General features: G+C 43.6%; 1 protein-coding gene across 9 annotated transcripts in view; it reads right to left on the bottom strand.

Annotated features, from left to right (window-relative positions):
• Nucleotides 1-18,930, bottom strand: part of ELP2 (elongator acetyltransferase complex subunit 2) — a 150,753-nt gene that overhangs the window by 14,840 nt on the left and 116,983 nt on the right. For 5 of the 9 annotated variants that reach the window (XM_065584135.1, XM_065584136.1, XM_065584138.1 and 2 more), the window contains exons 17-18: nt 8,679-8,751; nt 7,938-8,130 (exon numbers count right to left, since the gene is read on the bottom strand). In XM_065584135.1, coding sequence (XP_065440207.1) covers nt 7,938-8,130; nt 8,679-8,751 — 266 coding nt within the window. Of the gene's footprint in view, nt 1-7,937; nt 8,131-8,678; nt 8,752-15,467; nt 15,519-18,930 lie in introns of all 9 variants that reach the window. The other 4 variants (XM_065584139.1, XM_065584132.1, XM_065584133.1 and 1 more) reach the window with 1 other exon arrangement.

The following is an 18,930-nucleotide window of genomic DNA, read 5'->3' as shown; positions in this document are numbered from 1 at the left end:
GCCATTTGCATTTACATTTTTGTACTTCCCCAAAATCTCTCTGCAATGTTTAAAAAAATCCTAACCCCAACCCCTCCCGAAAACAAAAAACAAACAAACAAAAAAAAACATCCGGTCCACCAACCACTGGAGTTTCCTTTTAGCAGATTATTTATGGGAGATAACATCAAACATCAAAATCTGCGGATATTTAACTTATTTAGAAGAATCAACACAGCCAATTTTCATATCTGACAAAACCAATGGAAATTTAAGTTTTAATAATCTAATGTACTATCAGGCAAGAAAGTTTGTTTTTAAAAGTGATTTTTAACCTAATAGTGTTGCTTTAGGCCTTGTCTACACTATATAGTTTAGTCGACAAAAGTCAACTTTTGTCTACAAAACAGTGGAGATACACACATTAAAATGCTCCTCCCACCGATGTAACTCCCCTGCTACGCCAACATAATAAAACCACCTTGACAAGCGCTAGAGCTTTTTGCGACCCAGTTACAGTGACGCAGCATTAGTATAGACAATGTGCATGATTATGTTGCCCTAATTGGCCTCCAGGAGGTGTCTCCCAATGCCCATCATGACTGCTGGTCAGCAGTTTGAACTCTGCTGCCCTGAAGGTACACAGGTATGAACCCCTCCCACATTTAAAGGCCCAGGAAATTTGAAATTCCTCCTCCCATTTGCTCGGCATGCACAGTTCACACAGCATCTTCCCAGCTGACCATGCCAGCTTTCCACAGCAGATGCTTCCCTGCATGGAGCACATCAGAGCTGTTGGATCTACTGAGTCTATGGGGAGAGAAGGCTGTGCAGTCGCAGCTTTGCTCCAGCCATAGGAACTTTGATACTGACGGTTGATTGCTAGTGGCATGCAGGAGAAGGGGCACGGGTGGACATGCAGCAGTGCTGCTCTAAGATCAAGGAGCTGAGACAGGCGTGCCAGAAGGCCAGGGACGCCAATCATTGCTCTAGTGCGGCGCCAAAAACATGTTGCTTCTACAAGGAGCTGCATGCCATCCTCGGCAGCGATCCCACCTTCTCCTCCAAGTGCCTGTGGATACTTCAGGGGAACTAGAGGCAGCAGCCAGCAGTTGATGATGAAGTGGTGGACGAGGAAGTGGAGCTGGAGGATCATGTGGCGCGCACAGCAGGGTTGTCCAGTGGTATGGTGAGTCGGGACCTCTTTTCCACTCTGGAGGGGTCTAGCCAGTCCCAGCACTCTGGCTCTGGCATGCAGAGGAGGGGAGTTCCAATAAGTGTTCATTTTGCTTTGATACTGCACGGTGAGAGGAGATTGAGCAGTCATGTACTTTGTTATATGGTAGAGGAGGGATAAGGGACAGAAATTAACAATAGAGCCTGTCCATATATGCAGTGGGGCCACGGCGGAAAAGTTTATTAATGTACATAGGGATGTCCTGGTAACCCTCCACAGAGATCTCTAGGAAACTTTCCTGCACGTATTCTGCAATCCTCTGCTGAAGGTTCCTTTGCAGAGCTGCCTTGTTTCTCCCCTGGCTGTAGGAAACTTTGCCATGCCATCTGGCAATTATTTCTGCAGGGACCAGAGTGTCACACAGGCGAGCAGCATACAGAGTTGGTCTGAAGCAGCACACATGCAGGAGATGCATCTTGCATCCTGGGTTACCCTCAGGAGTGAAATATTGGATTTGATTACCCTAGGCTATGGAAAAACGTACCAGTATTCAGAACTGTCTCCCTAGTCATTTGTAGTGATCCCCTTCACAAACCACCTGTGATACTGCACCCCATATTTTTCACAGTGATATTATCATATGATTATGTCATAATTATGATGCATTTTGTACAAGATGGGTTGTGAGGTGTCATTGGAAAGGTATGATTTGCTGAATACGATTATGCTATTTATATGCATGTATCATTTTTGTATCTAAAGTTAGGAATATTAACTATGTATCTGTATTTCAATTGTGCTTATTCTGGGTGACATCCACAACTAGCCTTTCTGGCTAGTGAAGAAGAAGCCAGACAGTGCTGATGGCCCATCAGCAAAGACAATGGACCCTGGAAGAACTTCACCTTCCTGTGAATGCTCCAGACAAGCTGTAAGTAATGGCTGCTATGACTCAGCAAGGTATGCAAGGGCATGTGACCAGACCACATGACTAGACTCCATCATGGGATGTCAATGTTTTTCAACAAACTGAGTTTGGGAACAAAGGGTTCCCGCCATATGCTAAAGCTATATAAGGCAGGGAGTGACATCATCTGTTGTTCTTCACTCCCTACACAAGAGGACTCCTGGAAACACCTGAGGAACAAAGACTGAACTGGGGGAAGTGCTGGATCCAGGATAAAGGGATTTCTAGCCTGTATGAAAAACCTGGCTATTCCAAGCTGTAAAGCAGGTGCAGCTTGTACCTTGAGAATCTGCTAGCCTGCTTGTATCATCAGTCAGGGTGAGCGATTGTTAATTCAAATCCAATCTTTCTAGTATGTTAAGCTTAGTTTGCGTTTTTGTTTATTTACTAGGTAATCTGCTTTGATCTGTTTGTTATCACTTAAAATCTATCTTTTGTAGTTAATAAATTTGTTTTTGCTTTATCTAAACCAGTGAGTTTGAAGAAGTGCTTGGAAATCTTAGCTCAAGGGGCAAAGGCTGTTGCCTTTCCTTTCCACATTGAGAGGAAGGTGAACTGGATAATAAATTCATACTGGTCGGGGTTTTAACCAGGGCAGGACAGTATAGCTCTGAGGTCCTAGATTGGGAAGCTGGAGGTTATTTTGGCTGTAGCCTCTCTATTGTTGGGTCATGCAGTGACTGGTCAGAGAGCCTGCATGTAACTGCAGCTGGGTGGGTCTCTGCCAATGTGAATGCTGGTAGAGGTGTAGGACTGGGAGCGGGTCTGCAGCTCGTCACAGCGGCACAGTGTGAGAGGGAGCCCAGGCTGGTGGGTCAGAAGGCTTAGTGGTATCCTAGTTCTAGGTGGCATCCCGGGGGGAACCCATCACACCACCCTTTATCAATTCTTGCCTATTCCCCCTTGTCATCCTCCTCCCCTGCAAACTCATCATATTTGGGACTCATGCTGACCTGCATGCTAGCCCAGGGACAGTGAAAGAGCTGTGTGTAACTTTTATGATTCACGGCTGTAAGCACACACACAATACTGTCTCTGTTCAGTGTTTCTTTTGCTTCTGCAGATGTGCCCTTGTCCTCTACACCAGCAGACAGGGCTGGCTGCAGGCACCAGCAAAACAAGCAGGTGCTTGGGAAGGCACATTTCTTGGGGCAGCATTCTGGTGCTGGCCATCATAGGCGCTGCCTCCGGGACATGGGGAAAAAGGGCCCCCGCCGCCCCAGTTCGCCTCCGCTCCGCCTCTGCCTGCTCCCCTGAGCGCGACGCCGGCTCCGCTTCTCCCCCCTCCCTCCCAGGCTTGCCGCGCGTGAAACCGTTATTTCGCACAGCAAGGCTGGGAGGGAGGAGAAGCCGAGCGGCGGTGGTGGAGCAGAGGTGAGCTGGAGCGGGGAGCGGTTCCTCTACCCCCCTGTTATTTCCTGCACCCTCCCGACCCTAGCTCACCTCCGCTCCGCCTGCTTCCCTGAACGCGCCACTGCTCCGCTTCTCCGCCCTCCCTCGCCTGAGAGGGAGGGGCGAGAAGCGGAGCAGCGGCACTCCCAGGGGAGCAGGCAGAGCGGAGATGAGCTAGGGCGGGAGGTCGCGGGGGGCCCGCAGGAAGCAATGGGGGGGGGGGAAATGAGATGTTTTGCGAAGTGCTGCAGTCAACAGATGGCAAAACAAGAGCACATGGCAAAACAAGAGCATGGCGGGAGTCAATTAATGAAAGACTGAGGCTGGATAGCTGGAAAGGACACAAGGGCAGAAGCGGATGATAAAGCTCCTGGAGGGCCAGACAGAGATGATGAAGTCCCTCATTACCCTGCACTATGAGCAGGTCTGTGCACAACTTTTGCTGTAACCACTACAGAACTTCAGTCCATGCCCTCCCTAAACTCCCCTACCACATTCATCATGTGTTCTTGGTCCCTCACAATACCCTGCGCACTCGACGCCTAGGGACTTGTTTCCCAATGAAAGCTGGACTGGAGTTACACACAGCTGTGAGAGCCCTAACCATGAGACTGTTTCTCATTGTCATGTCCCACGTTTGACCAAAAATTTGTGTTTTGTCCTGTTATTAAACTTGAATTTTTGAAATAAAACGAGTCTTTATTTATGACATACACACATCAGTCAGTGCTAACATTGAAACACAGTGGCTAGAGGTGGGAATATTTGCTTAGTACAATTAATGCTCAGGAAGCAAGCACTACAGGGGCAATTCAAGGGGACAAGTAAACACTGCCTGGCTGAATGCATTCCATAAAGACACATTACTGGGACTCATTGTCAAAATGCTCCTTGAAAGCCTCCCGGATTCAAACAGCCTTCCACTGCACCCCTCTAACTGCCCTTGTATCTGGCTGCTCAAAATCAGGAGCCAGACAGTCAGCCCCAGTCGTCCACCCCAGGAAACTTTTCACCCTTCGCGTCGCAAACATGCCGAGTACAACAGGCCACAATGACCATCGGAATATTTTTCTCACTGAGGCCTAACCGGCCAGCAGTCGAACAAAGGCACATTCAACAATTATTCGATGCCTGCTGAGCCTGTTGTTGAAGCGCTCCTTGCTGCTCATGAGCCACAGGAGCAAGGGGTAAGATGGGGTTTCCAAGGATCACTAGGGGCATCTCCACATTCCGCACTGGAATCTTCTGGTCTGGAAAGAAAATCCCAGCGTGCAGCTTTCTATACAGTCCAGTGTTCTGAAAGATGCGTGCATGATGCACCTTCCCTGACCATGCTGCATTGATGTCAGTGAAACGGCCCTGGTGAGTCACTAGCACCTGCAAGACCATGGAGAAGTAGCCCTTTCAGTTGATGAACTCCGTTGCAAGACGGTTGCGAGGGCCAAAATTCAGATGTGTTCCATCTATCGTCCCGCTGCAGTTAGGGAATCCCATTGCCTCAAAGCCATCAATTATTTCCTGCACATTACCGAGAGTTACAGTCCTTCATAGCAGGAGGTGATTAATGACCCTGCACACTTGCATCACCTCCACCCCCACGGTGGACTTTCCCATTCAAAACTGATTTGCGACTGACCAGTAGCAAATGGAGTTGCCATCTTCCACACAGCGACTGCCACTTGCTTTTCCACAGTGAGGGCAGCTCTCATTCTGGTGTCCTTGCGCCACAGTGCTAGGGCAAACTCCACACACTGTTCCAGGATGGTGGATTTGTGCATCCGAAAGTTCTGCAGCCACTGCTCGTCATCCCCTACATGCATCACGATGTGATCCCACCATTCAGAGCTTGTTTCCTGAGCCCAGTACCAATGGTCTACCAAGGCAGCAGCAATCTTGAATTATTTGTTTCCATGGTAGCCAGCAGGGAATGCATCACCGATTCACTCTCTGTTTTGCAGCTCATGAAATAACTGCAGGACCAGCCGCATTGTGTTCATAACACTCATCACCAGACTGGTCAATAGTCAAGAGCCATGCTGTCAGGCAGAGATGGCAGGTGCATAGTTTACAAGGACTGTTGAAAAATGGCATGAAATGAAGTAGGAAGCCCATGGAATGATGGAACGGAAAGAACTGCATCACGGGACAGCGAACACGTTCCCATGATGCACCGTGATCCATTCCCAGAGCTCCCAGAGGCAGAGGGTGACAGAGGGTGGCGAGTTGCACAGTGGGATAGCTACCCATGATGCAAAACACTGCCTGTCTATGCAAGAGCAACAATTGGGGACATGCTCTGCAGACACAAGTGACTTATGATCGTCAACATAACTTAAGTCGACTTAACTCTGTAGTGGAGACACGGTCTTAGTTTTTAAACATAGGGCTCAGTACTGTCCCTTGAAATGCACTGTATATTTCATTTACTTGTAGCACACTAATTAAAATTTGTAAATACAAAGTATAATTATGCTACCATATTTGCCTCACGTAAGTTATAGATGTAGAAAAATCCTATGTAGAGTCCTGCGCAGATACAAAATTTATATCTGCGGATATAAAGCGGATATCCGTGGAGCTGCAGGGCTCTTCCAGGAACCGCAGCAGCGAAAGCAGCAGCATGTCGGGCCGTCACTCTGTGTCTTCTGTCCGGGAGCGGGAGCCGCTTGCACATGCTTGCACCAGGGACAGCTGCCTGTGAGCCTAGTGCCCACCCCAGGGGGCAGGACTGGGGGCGATATAACCACACTGGAAGAGCTGCCCGGGCTGGGTGTTGGCTCTTGTAAGCGGCGGCCCAACATGCTGCTGCTTTTGTTGCTGTGGTTCCTGGTAGAGCCCTGCAGCTCTGCAGATATCCACTTTATATCTGTGGATAGCCGCATCCGCAGATATAAATTTTGTATCCGCGTAGGATTCTAACCCTAGGTCATCCAATCTATCAACCTGCAATGCAGCATATTTTTTAGTGCTTTTTAAAACTAAACTGGACAATGTGTTATGTTCTGGGATGGACCTCTCAGGTAAGAAACAACAATCACCCAGTCATAAAGGACTTGATTTTCCAAGGCTGAAAGTCAAGTGAATCTCTTCTTATCAAATTCTCCTCTAACAAAGGACTTGATCAACATTACCAATATTTCCCAGGCAGGTCTACCAGACACATACCTGATCAGGGTCTGATTCTATGAAAATATTGTGGAGCTCAGTAACATTACACACCAACCCCCTAGCAATTAGGTTCAAATCAGCAGCTGGTATAACTACAACAGCTTTCAGCATATGTATACGATGTTTGAGTAAAACACGCTCCACTAGGAGTTGGATCTTGCAGGATTTTCCAAGGCTGAAAGTCAAGTGAATCTCTTCTTATCAAATTCTCCTCTGACAGAGCCATGTTTGTAAAGTCAGTGTACCCTATAAAGCAGTGGCTCTCAACCTTTCAAGACTACTGTACCCCTTTCAGGAGTCTGATTTGTCTTGCGTACCCTCAAGTTTCACCTCACTTAAAACCAGAATAAAAATACAAAAGTGTCACAGCATACTATTACTGAAAAATAGCTTACTTCCTAATTTTTACCATATAATTATAAAATAAATCAATTGGAATATAAATATTGTACTTACATTTCAGTGTATAGAATACAGAGCAGTATAAACAAGTCATTGTCTATATGAAATTTTAGTTTGTACTGTCTTCACTAGTGCTTTTTATGTAGCCTGTTGTAAAACTAGGCAAAATATCTAGATGAGCTGAAGTACCCCCGGAAAACCTCTGCGTATGCCCAGGAGAACACCTACCTCTGGTTGAGAACCACTGCTGAAGAGTGCATAGAAAGCACCAGAGAGGTGGGAAGTGGCTAATCTCATCAAGAAATACCGAACAGGTATACAGCCCTACTACACAAGTCCAACAGACTCTGAGGTGGACATCAGTCTAATAGTGTCCTTTAGCCTGCACAGGAGTGACAGACCACAACAAACAAATAACTTATTTAATGGATTATAGTTTTACAGTTCAGACACACATCATAAGTTTCCCGTAACCAGTATTTTTTTATAGCTCTGATTTACTGAAACCAAATCAAATTACTTGACAAAACCCAGAGATAAAAATATATGTATATAGGATGTGCTATTTCAATACATGTATTTATTTTATTAATATATGTTTATGCCTGGCTTTCTACATTTTAATCTACTTTGTGGCTGCTCCATACGACAATAAATGTACAGTATTTAAAAAGAACGATGTGAACAATTCTCTATTTCCTAAAGAGTGAAACAATAAAAGTATAACAAGATGTCACAGTGAGATATAACAGAATCTTATTAATTTATTGTTAAAATTGTTTTAAAAGCTAAACAGGTTTACTAGTTTCAATACCTCTTTTTGAATGGACACACCAATGCCATGTAGCTTACCTGACTGCAATGGTTTTTTATCTTGATTTTTCCACAGTGACCAATTTCTATCTCTGGAAACTGCTAATAAGAATTTGTCATCAGGAGAAAATGCCATCTGAGTAACGGTCAGATTGTGAAAAGACAAGCTTTGCAGCTGCTTCCAAGAAGTGGTGCTCCACAAAATAATTGCTGCGTGTTCTTTTTTGGAAGCCTGTAAGGACAGGGACAAAACCACTGAAAATGAAGGAAAGGAAACAAAAAACAAAATGACACCACCTTAAAATATTAGCATGATTTTTTTTAATGCCTGCAACTGAGTTAGATTGAATTTTCCTCTAGCAAGTTCCAAGTTTTATTTTCACTCACATGTTACTATGATAGTAAGGATGTTTCCTGCTTAAACTTTCTACTAAACCCTGGAAGATGACAACAGTATATGTATGAATTCTGACAATTCACTTTCTTCTTAACTTGCTCAACACCAAAAATACCACAAATCATTTATTATTACTAATTTTTGTACATTCATTTGCACATGTCCATAAGGCCAAATATACCCATTTTATGGATGGACAAACTGAGGCACAGAAAAGTTAATTGGCTTGCCCCGAGTCACTGGGACTCAAGTAGCAGAATGTAGACCACAATTTAGAATTCTGTCTCCCAATCCTGTGCTCTAACTTTTAGACCACAATCCTTGTCAATCTGATATCATATAACCTTTTTCAATAAATGGTGCTAAAATCTCTCTTTTCTTACCTTACATGCTGAGGCAACTATAGTTTTTGAATTGTTACAAGCAACACAAAATATTTCATAGCCATGTCCGTATCTGAAACAGAAAATAAAATTTGTTATACAGATTACACAATCTCAGTGATACGTTTCAAGATTTATATAGGTTTTTTTTAAAAAACACCACTGAAGTGTAAATTATGAGGCAATCTCAAAAACAACAATATGAGTATGTAATCTCCTGCATTTTTCCCTCAGTCCTCTAGATCAAATCAATAAAGGAAGCAGTATTTAAAAGGCAATTCAAACCCTTCACGAACAGAATAAAAACGAGTTTGCTATTTACTTTACTGTTGTTAAATATCTATATTACAATAATGGCTGGAGGACCCAATCAGAATCAGGGACCCATTGTGCTAGGTGTTATACAAACATATAAAGACAAAGTCCCTTACCCAAAGAGTTTACAATCTAAAAATGACAAATGACACACATGGTGGGTTTTTTCATGGGTGGGGGAGGTCAACTCCCCCAACACAATACATGCACATCAACACAAATCAGCCAGTCTTTCCTCAATACCTTTTTTGCACAGTTCTAGAAAATCACATTCACTCACGTCTGGGGAACAGGGTGCTTGAAGGTTAGAATCTACTCTGAAGCACAGCCACAACATAGTATATTGTCTGAGGTGTATCACTGTTGTGCTAGTAGCAAAGTGTGAATGAGATTCTGGGTAGAGGACTAGAGGGTACACACTACTGGATGCCTTAACTTAGTCTGTTTTGTGTTAGGTATGTTATGTACAGACTAACCTGAAGTGACACACAACATAGTAGTGTTATGTATTAATTTCCCAGATGTGGGGGGTTGGTTGGTTGTTTTTTTAAGATTTCGGAAGAGAGCTGCAATAAGAAGAAGAGGATCTTTGTTAAGCTGTCTGATTGTCTTGGGACTTCACTTTCATGAAAGGGCACTTTTATGAAGTTTTTTTTCTTCAGGAAAGTAATCAGTGCTTTGCTGAAAATCTTCCTGTACAAACAACAAGAATGATGTTGGACTAGAGAGCCTACCGCCCCCATGCTCTTGAGCGGGCTGAATCAATTCACAAAGAATAGGATCCTCAACCCAGCAGCTGTTGCTTTGTCAAAGACCTTGTTCTCTGTTCATTGTTCTCAGCTGGTTGAAGAGCAAAGCACTGTTTTTCCCCCAGAAAGAGAGGATGAGATCCCAATTTAAGGGCAAAATAGAACTCGAAAGAACTTAGTATAAGGCCTTTCTACACTACACACTTTTGTCAACAAAACAGTGGATGTGTACACATTGAAATGCTCCTCCCACCGAAGTAACTCCCCTGCTCAGTTTTTCAGCATCCTTCTTGAATTGTGGACAGTCTCACCAGTGCAAACTACAGAAGTAAAATATCCTCTCCACTCCTTCTCGATATCCCCCGGTTTGTACATACAAGCATTATGTTAGCACTTTTGACCACAGTGTTGCACTGGAAGCTCATGTTCAGCTGATTATACATCATGACTCCCATGTTCTTTTACGAGCCACTGCTCTACAAGTGTCTTCCTCCATTCTAAAAAAAGAACAGGAGTACTTGTGGCACCTTAGAGACTAACAAATTTATTAGAGCATAAGCTTTCGTGGATTACAGCCCACTTCTTCGGATGCATATGTATGGGCTACATTCTATATTCATAGGGTTCTGCTGTCATCTACATTTCTTGATTACTGATTATCTTGTTAGCGCACATATTATTTTAATCCTTTCTTTCTAAACAATATTTTTTATTATTTGTATTATACTAGTGATAAGAGGCCTCAGTGAGGATGTAAGCATAAGCTGCCTAATTAGCAGCAGCTGTTTTCCTCAAAGCAAAATTCAGATGGTCAACAAAACGTTTGTTAAAGATTAAGCCTCATTTGATAAAAATACAAATTAAAAAGAGAAAAAGCTGGGAACTTTGTCCTTCTATAGAAAGGACATATAAAGTGTAGCATGCATAGCTCCAAAAAGTCACCCTTGTCTTCCTAGCATTAATATGACTGTGTTCCATTCAAATATAAGATATCCCCAAATCCCCCGTTATTCTGGACACTTAGATGTTTAATAACATGTTTTGCATTCTTCTCCTCTGAAGAAAAACAATTACCGTATTTTCCGGCGTATAAGACGACTGGGCGTATAAGACGACCCCCAACTTTTCCAGTTAAAATATAGAGTTTGGGATATACTCGCCGTATAAGACTACCCCTCTTCCAACGCACACCAAAAAAAAATTAAAAAAACATCAGATTTGATTTCAATATGGTAATTTTAATTCAAATGCTTATGACATGCAGGTACTTAGCAGGAAAACTGTCACTTATAAACATAAGGCTGTTTGTCATCAAACATGTAAATATAAAACAGTGCAAGTGGATTAAACTTTTCCTAATTCACTCTAAAGCTGAAAGGAAGGATAAGACAATAAACCCACGGGAGCTGCCATGCTGTTTGTTTTCTAAGCTGTCAACCAAACTGGAACTGATGATGATAGGAGGAAGATAACAAACAATAGAGAGAGAGCAAGTGCCGGGCAAGTCCCTGGCGAGTTAGCAACGCCCATCATAACTGCAAGCTACGGTATTTTTACAGGTTTTGCTGGTGTGACAGTTTCCCTTTAAAAGCCGTCAAAATCCTCCTGTTCGTCATCTGATATCATAAGTACATCAATGACATCTTGTGATATATTTGTAAGGCAGTCATCGTATGGATCGAATTCCGTATCAGATGGTGTGGTCTCAGCTTCGGCTTCCTCTTCATCTTGCCACAAGTAGTCGTCCTCCATACCATCTAATGAATTTGATATGCCACACTTCTTGAAAGACTTGATTACTGTTTCTGCATCAATATCATTCCAGGTTTTTATGACAAACTTGCACAAAACATCCAACTGTGGAGCACGCATGTTTCCTCCTTTTGTGAATGACTTTTCGCCGCTAACCATCCATTCATTCCACTGTTCTTGAATGCGATCTTTAAATGGCTTGTTTAGGCACACATCCAGTGGCTGTACCAACGATGTCAATCCTGCAGGAATAACTGCCGCATCTGTGTTTAGTCTTGCAAGCATTTGCTTGGTGCTGGGAGTTAAATGAGCCCTGAACATATCCCACACCAGTAGACTACATTTTTGAATAAGTCCATCTGGTCGCCTGCTCCATACATTATCAAGCCATAGCTTTACCCCTTCTTCATCCATCCAGCCTTTTTCATTCACATGTACAAAACAACCAACAGGGAACTTGAATTTCGGCATTGTTTTTCTTTTAAAAATAATCATTGGTCTCAGTTTGGCGCCATCAGCTGTGCATCCTAGTACCACTGTAAAACTGGACTTCTCATGTCCTGTTTTAATTAAAATTGTTTTTTCACCTTTTTGATGGACAGTTTTATTTCCAACCATATCAAAATTCATTGGAGTTTCATCCATATTTCCAATACTACTTAACGCATAGCCATGTTTAGTGCGCTGTTGTATTACGTATCGATGAAAACTATTTACTTTGCTATCAAGATCTGCAGGTAATTTTGGGGCAATTTTCATCTTTTGCCTCAGTACCATATTATGCCTTCCCATGAATCTAGTACACCAGGATACAGTGGCCTTAAATCTGTTGCTGTGATCTGGGTTAGATTTGGCCCACTGAAGTGCAAACAAATGTATTTTATTTCGTGTCACTACATAACCGTTTTGGCGATGCTCATTCACCATGTCTGCTACATGTTTTTCGAGTTCTGGCCAATGTGGAGTGCCTCTTCTTAATGCACACTTACCCCTTGGCATACTCTTTAATGCTTTTTCATTTGCTTTCCAGTCCCGAACCATCTTTTCTGTTACTCCATATTGTCTTGCAGCAGCGCAGTTATTATGTTCCATGGCAAAGTTTACAACTTTAAGTTTGAAACTGGCTTCATATTTCTTTCTTCTTGCTGGTGGAGCCATGATGGGGTTTTGACTGTTGGACATTTGTATACTGTACTGTATGTACTGGTGCTATACTGTATGAACAGGTACAGATACTGGTGCTGTACTGTATGTGGTACCCAGTATACAACAACCAGCCAATCACGGCAAGCGATGTACCTTACCGGCGATTGGCTGGTTGTTGTATACAAAGCCTGCTTGGATTGGTCAGCTCTCCCTGCCTGCCCAGCCCTCCCTGTCTCCAAGACTATCAGAGCGGTAGCGCAAACATGCCTCTTTCACCCGTCTGGCCCGCCCTTGTATCCTATTACCTCCTTCTCTGCCTCTCAGATCTCGCACATGCGCGCCTGCGTCGCTTCACTGCAGTCCTCAGGAGCGAGATCTGAGAGGCAGAGAAGGAGGTACGGTAATAGGATACAAGGGCGGGCCAGACGGGTGAAAGAGGCGTGTTTTTCTGGGCACAGCGCCGCTCTCTCTCTTTTTTCCATACCCCAGGCGTCCCGGACGCCTGCAGCTTGCTCTGCCCTTCACTTACACCTTCCCGGTGAGGCGCCCCCTCACCTTGTCATCGGGCGGGGATGCGGCCGCGGCCGTTTTTGAGCTCCCCCCACCATATGCGGCGACCGCAGATTCTCCAGTCCGGCTCGGAAGTTTCAGCACCCGCCCTATAAGACGATACCCGGCGTATAAGACGACCCCCGACTTTTGAGAAGATTTTCCTGGGTTAAAAAGTAGTCTTATACGCCAGAAAATACAGTATTTCATTTCAGCACTTTCCCCTGCAAATGGACGATTGTTTCCCTAGAGCTGTCCAAATGTTGAGCACCGGGCTCTTTCAATGGCATGGCTTATAGAATAATGTGGCTCCCTGACTTTAAAGTAGGTATTATGACAAAACTGCCACTGAAATAAAACAGGTTTGTTTTCTAAAGATGATCATAAAGCATGATTAAGGTGGCAAATGTATATGGCAAGCAGGTGCAGCCACTAACTCTCTGGGAAGTTGTTGATGCAGTTCTTGGTTTTGAAAAGCTAGGGAACCCTGCTCTACAGACTCTAAGCTGGAGGGATTCAATTGAGAGTGGTGGGAGATGAGGGTGGGTGTACTCAAGTATGGCATTCTTGCATCTCTCCAAGATGTCATCTTGTGCTCTAAAATCTAAGCTTTGTTTTAAAACAAGTATCTAACTGTCATGATTGCAAATAAAATCCTGTAAATTTGAACCGAGTGTAACACAGAATCATAGATTAGTGTTGGAAGAGACCTCAGGAGGTCATCTAGTCCAACCCCCTCCTCAAAACAGGACCAATCCCAACTAAATCATCCCAGCCAGGGCTTTGTCAAGCTGGGCCTTAAAAACCTCTACGGATGGAGATTCCACCATCTCCCTAGGTAACCTATTCCAGTGCTTCACCACCATCCTAGTGAAATAGTTTTTCCTAATATCCAACCTAGACCTTCCCCACTGCAACTTGAGACCATTGCTCCTTGCTCTGTCATCTGCCACCACTGAGAACAGCCGAGCTCCATTCTCTTTGGAACCTCCTTCAGGTAGTTGAAGGCTGCTATCAAATCCCCCCTCACTCTTCTCTTCTGCAGACTAAACAAGCCCAGTTCCCTCAGCCTCTCCTTGTAAGTCATGTGCCCCAACCCCCTGATCATTTTCGTTGCCCTCCGCTGGACTCTCTCCAATTTCTCCATGTCCCTTCTGTAATGGGGGGACCAAAATTGGACACAATACTCCAGATGTGGCCTCACCAGTGCCGAATAGAGGCTAATAATCACTTCCCTCGATTTGCTAGCAATGCTTCTACTAATGCAGCCCAATATGCCGTTAGCCTTCTTGGCAACAAGAGCACATTGTTGACTCACATCCAGCTTCTCGTCCACTGTAACCAGCCCAGGTCTTTTTCTGTAGAACTGCCGCTTAGCCAGTCAGTCCCCAACCTGTAGCAGTGCATGGGATTCTTCTGTCCGAAGTGCAGGACTCTGCACTTGTCCTTGTTGAATCTCATCAGATTTCTTGTGGCCCAATCCTCTAATTTGTCTAGTTCCCTCTGGACCCTATCCCTACCCTCCAGCGTATCTACCTCTCCCCCCAGCTTAGTGTCACCCACGAACTTGCTGAGGGTGCAATCTGTCCCATCATCCATATCATTAATGAAGATATTGAACAAAACCGGCCCCAGGACCGACCCCCAGGACACTCCACTTGATACCGGCTGCCAACTAGACATCAAGCCATTGATCACTACCCATTGAGCCCGACAATCTAGCTAGCTTTCTATCCACCTTATAGTCCATTCATCCAATCCGTACTTCTTTAACTTGCTGGCAAGAATACTGTGGGAGACCATATCAAAAGCTTGCTAAAGTCAAGGTATATCATGTCCACCGCTTTCCCCATATCCACAGAGCCAGTTATCTCATCATAGAAGGCAATCAGGTTGGTGAGGCATGACTTGCCCTTGGTGAATATATGTTGACTGTTCCTCATCACCTTCCTTTCCTCCAAGTGCTTCAAAATGGATTCCTTGAGGACCTGCTCCATGATTTTTCCATGGACTGAGGTGAGGCTGACCAGTCTGTAATTCCTCGGATTCTCTTTCTTCCCTTTTTAAAAGATGGGTACTATATTCGCCTTTTTCCAGTCATCCAGGACCTCCTTCAATTGCCATGAGTTTTCAAAGATAATGGCCAATGGTTCTGCAATCACATCAGCCAACTCCCTCAGCACCCTCGGATGCACTGCATTCAGCCCCATGGACTTGTGCATGCCCAGCTTTTCTAAATAGTCCTTAACTTGTTCTTTCACCACTGGGGGCTGCTCACCTCCTCTCCGTATTGTGCTGCCCAGTGCAGAAGTCTGGGAGCTGACCTTGTCTGTGAAGACCAAGGCAAAAAAAAAAATTGAGTACTTCAGCTTTTTCCACATCATGGAAATGCCTCCCCCATTCAGTAAGGGTCCCACACTTTCCCTGACCTTCTTCTTGTTGCTAACATACCTGTAGAAACCTTTCTTGTTACCCTTCATATCCCTTGCTAGCTGCAACTCCAATTGTGCTTTGGCTTTCATGATTACACCCCTGCATGCTCGAGCAATATTTTTATACTCCTCTCTAGTTATCTGTCCAAGTTTCCACTTCTTGTAAGCTTCCTTTTTGTGTTTAAGCTCACCTAAGATTTCACTGTTAAGCCAAGCTGGTCGCCTGCCATATTTGCTATTCTTTCTGCACATCTGAGTTTGCAGTGAGGCTGAAACAAATGCTTGGAGGTATGAACTTCCCAGTTTGCCTTCAATGATCAAATGTCGTCATTTAACTATATCACGACTAATTAATTCATTTTGCACCATGAGTGAGTGATGCTTAGCACCACTTATTTTTTCCCCAATTAAGAAGGAGCCAAACCCCACGAGGCCAGCAGAACACAAACAGCATGCATGTGCATATATTCCAACATAATCAATCTACTATGGATAGCATCTGAAATGGGTGGGGTGTGATGGGGTGTGTACCCCACAGAGTTCCTTAATGAGTTCATGTGGGCCTGAGAGGCCAATTATGTTACCTGGCTGCACCTGGAGGGAGAGAGAGGCTTAACTGATCATGAAGCCCAGCTGGGCAGGAGCAATCTGGTTAGCATAAAGAGAGAATGTTCCAAGCAGAAAGTGGCTGAATGGATGAAATGTAAGATACAAGGTGGTGGTGGGGGAAGAGAGGGAAGAAAGAGTAGAAGCTGGCTCAGATGATGACATAGACAAAAAAGCAAAGCTGAGAAAAGAAATAAGCCACAATGTTATGATCACTAGCCATGGAAATAAGAATAGGTGACACTAATCCTGTGAAAGTAGCTGACAGAATTAAAAATATATAGGGCATATAGTAAGAGCCAGAAGGTTGCAAGATGGGGATCTTTTAGTTGAATGTAAAAATAAAGAGCAGGCTCATGAATACTGCTAAAAACTAAAATTTTAGGGAAAGTTAAAATAGCGTGCCAGCTACCAGAGTATTTGACAGAAACCAAGGACATATGGGACACCACTGGAACTGACTGATAAGAAGATAACAAAAAGCACAGGAGAAAACAGAGTGTTAGTAAGTAAATGTCTAATTAGTAAGGCTGCGATTTAGTCACATAGGTCACGGAATCCATAACTTCCAAAGACCTCCATGACTTCAGCCAGTGCTGGCCCCTGCTGTCTGTGGAGGCAGGGAGCTGAGAGGTACCCCCACAGCTCCCAGCCACCACAGGTGGCAGGGGGGAACCCCACATCTCAGCCACCATGGGTGGCAAGGGGGATCTGCCACTCCCAGCTGCCATGGGGAATCATAGAATATCAGGGTTGGAAGGGACCTCAGTCCAACCCCCTGCTCAAAGCAGGACCAATCCCCAGACAGATTTTTGCCCCCGATCCCTAAATGGCCCCCCTCAAGGATTGAACTCACAACCCTGGGTTTAGCAGGCCAATGTTTAAACCACTGAGCTATCCCTCCCCTCTTGTGTGTTAGACTGTTGAAGATGAAGACTGTTAACATATCTTATGCAGAAGCTGAAAAGACATCAGACAAAAAAGGAAAAGAAAAGCAGCCCAGAAAAAGGGGAACTGCCTCATTCTATAAAGAATATGATAAACATTGCAGAAGAAACAAGCAATAATATATTAGTAGTGAAAAAGGGAGGTTTATTGCATTTATGATAGAAGTGATAAACTGTGCATCAGAAACAAGGGAAAAATCAGAAAAAATGAAAATGAAAAGCAAGGAAAGTGGAAAAATTCTTGTGTGTTAGTAATCTGTCAATGGATCATATTCATGCTGTTGAGATCCCAATGCAGAAGAGAAATATTTCTTTAAGGATTTATAATACCTATAACCTCTGTGGGAAATTAGAACGCTCAGAATCACAAGAAACAGTGAAGAATGGTAAAAGACCATGTATTACATGAGGTGATCTAAATAGTCATAATAATTTATGGGAAGTAGGACAACTGATCGTAATGGCACATGCCTAGAAAGATTTAATAGACAAAAACAATCTACAGGTTTTAACTGATGGCACCCCAACTAGATTTAATGCACCAGATGGTAGGTTTTCTTGCTTAGACCTGGGAATAACAACAGCAGTTATTGCAAGCAAATGCAACTGGGAAATATATATGGAAGGAGGAATGGGGACTGATCATTTCCCTTTACTTTTCAAGGACAAGGTAAGGCTGGAGGTAATGGAAAATTACCCACCTAGAATTTTCAGAAAGCTAACTGGGAGCTTTTCACAAGTAAAATATACTGAATCTGTGAATGATCACTGTGTGAGTGTTGACACAGAAAATTTCAATGACAACGTAATAAAGAGGATAATAGCAGCAGCTACTATAGCCATATCTAAGATATTAAAATACCCCAAAACTAAAAACTCACTTCCATGGTGGAATGAGGAGTGTGAAATGTCAGTTAAAAAATAAAGCTTATAAGAAAGCAAAAATTTACTATGAACAGTGAAGATCTAATGAAGTATAAAAGAAGTAAGGCAATACCACAAAGCATTGTAACAAAATCAAAGAAAGTTGGAGGAAGTATTGTAAAAGGTTAAATAAAGATATCAAAGCATCAGAAATATACCAGAAAATCAGAATGAAGGAATGGAATTCAGAATAAGAGAAGTTACATCTCAGGTTTTATTGGAACTGACAAAATAGTTAAAAGTTCTGATAACGAGAAAGCAGAAATTTTAGAAGAAACTTTGAATGGTGAGTAATGATGAAAATCAAAGTGCAGTTTGCCTCTAGATTAAAATAATTCATTGAAGATCTATAATGTAGTTGGGGAAAACATGAAGCTACTATATTGAGTACAAGTTTTATAATATGCAGGCACTATAGAAAGCTATTGATATAAGCAAAACTACGTACCCAAAGATAAAATCTGCAATTTAGCGACTGCAGGGAGAGAAAGTCTACAGTCAGTATCCCAGGCACTAAATGGTGGACATATCTGGAAGGCTGGAGCAAGCATCTGTGGCTGATGCAACACAAGGTCTAGAAATTATTTGTTGGACTTGTTTGTTGAACTCTGTAACCCTGAAAAGGGTGGGGACTAAATGGTGACCTGGCCAGAGGGCCAAGTTACCAGAAGAAAGACTATCGCAGAGCAAGCAACAAGCAGGCACCCAATGCAGTGAGATTTATATTCCTCAACCTAGATGCAAGACGACACACTAGTGGCGAGTGGGCAAGCCTCCTACAATTGGGCTTAGTTTGTGGAAGGAGCTTGGAAGTGTAAAGGAGCTACATTTT

This window comes from Chrysemys picta, chromosome 2 (assembly GCF_011386835.1).
Source record: "Chrysemys picta bellii isolate R12L10 chromosome 2, ASM1138683v2, whole genome shotgun sequence".
NCBI lineage: Eukaryota > Metazoa > Chordata > Testudines > Emydidae > Chrysemys > Chrysemys picta.
Note: the sequence above shows the minus strand (reverse complement) of the source record. Positions and strands in the feature narration are given on the sequence as shown.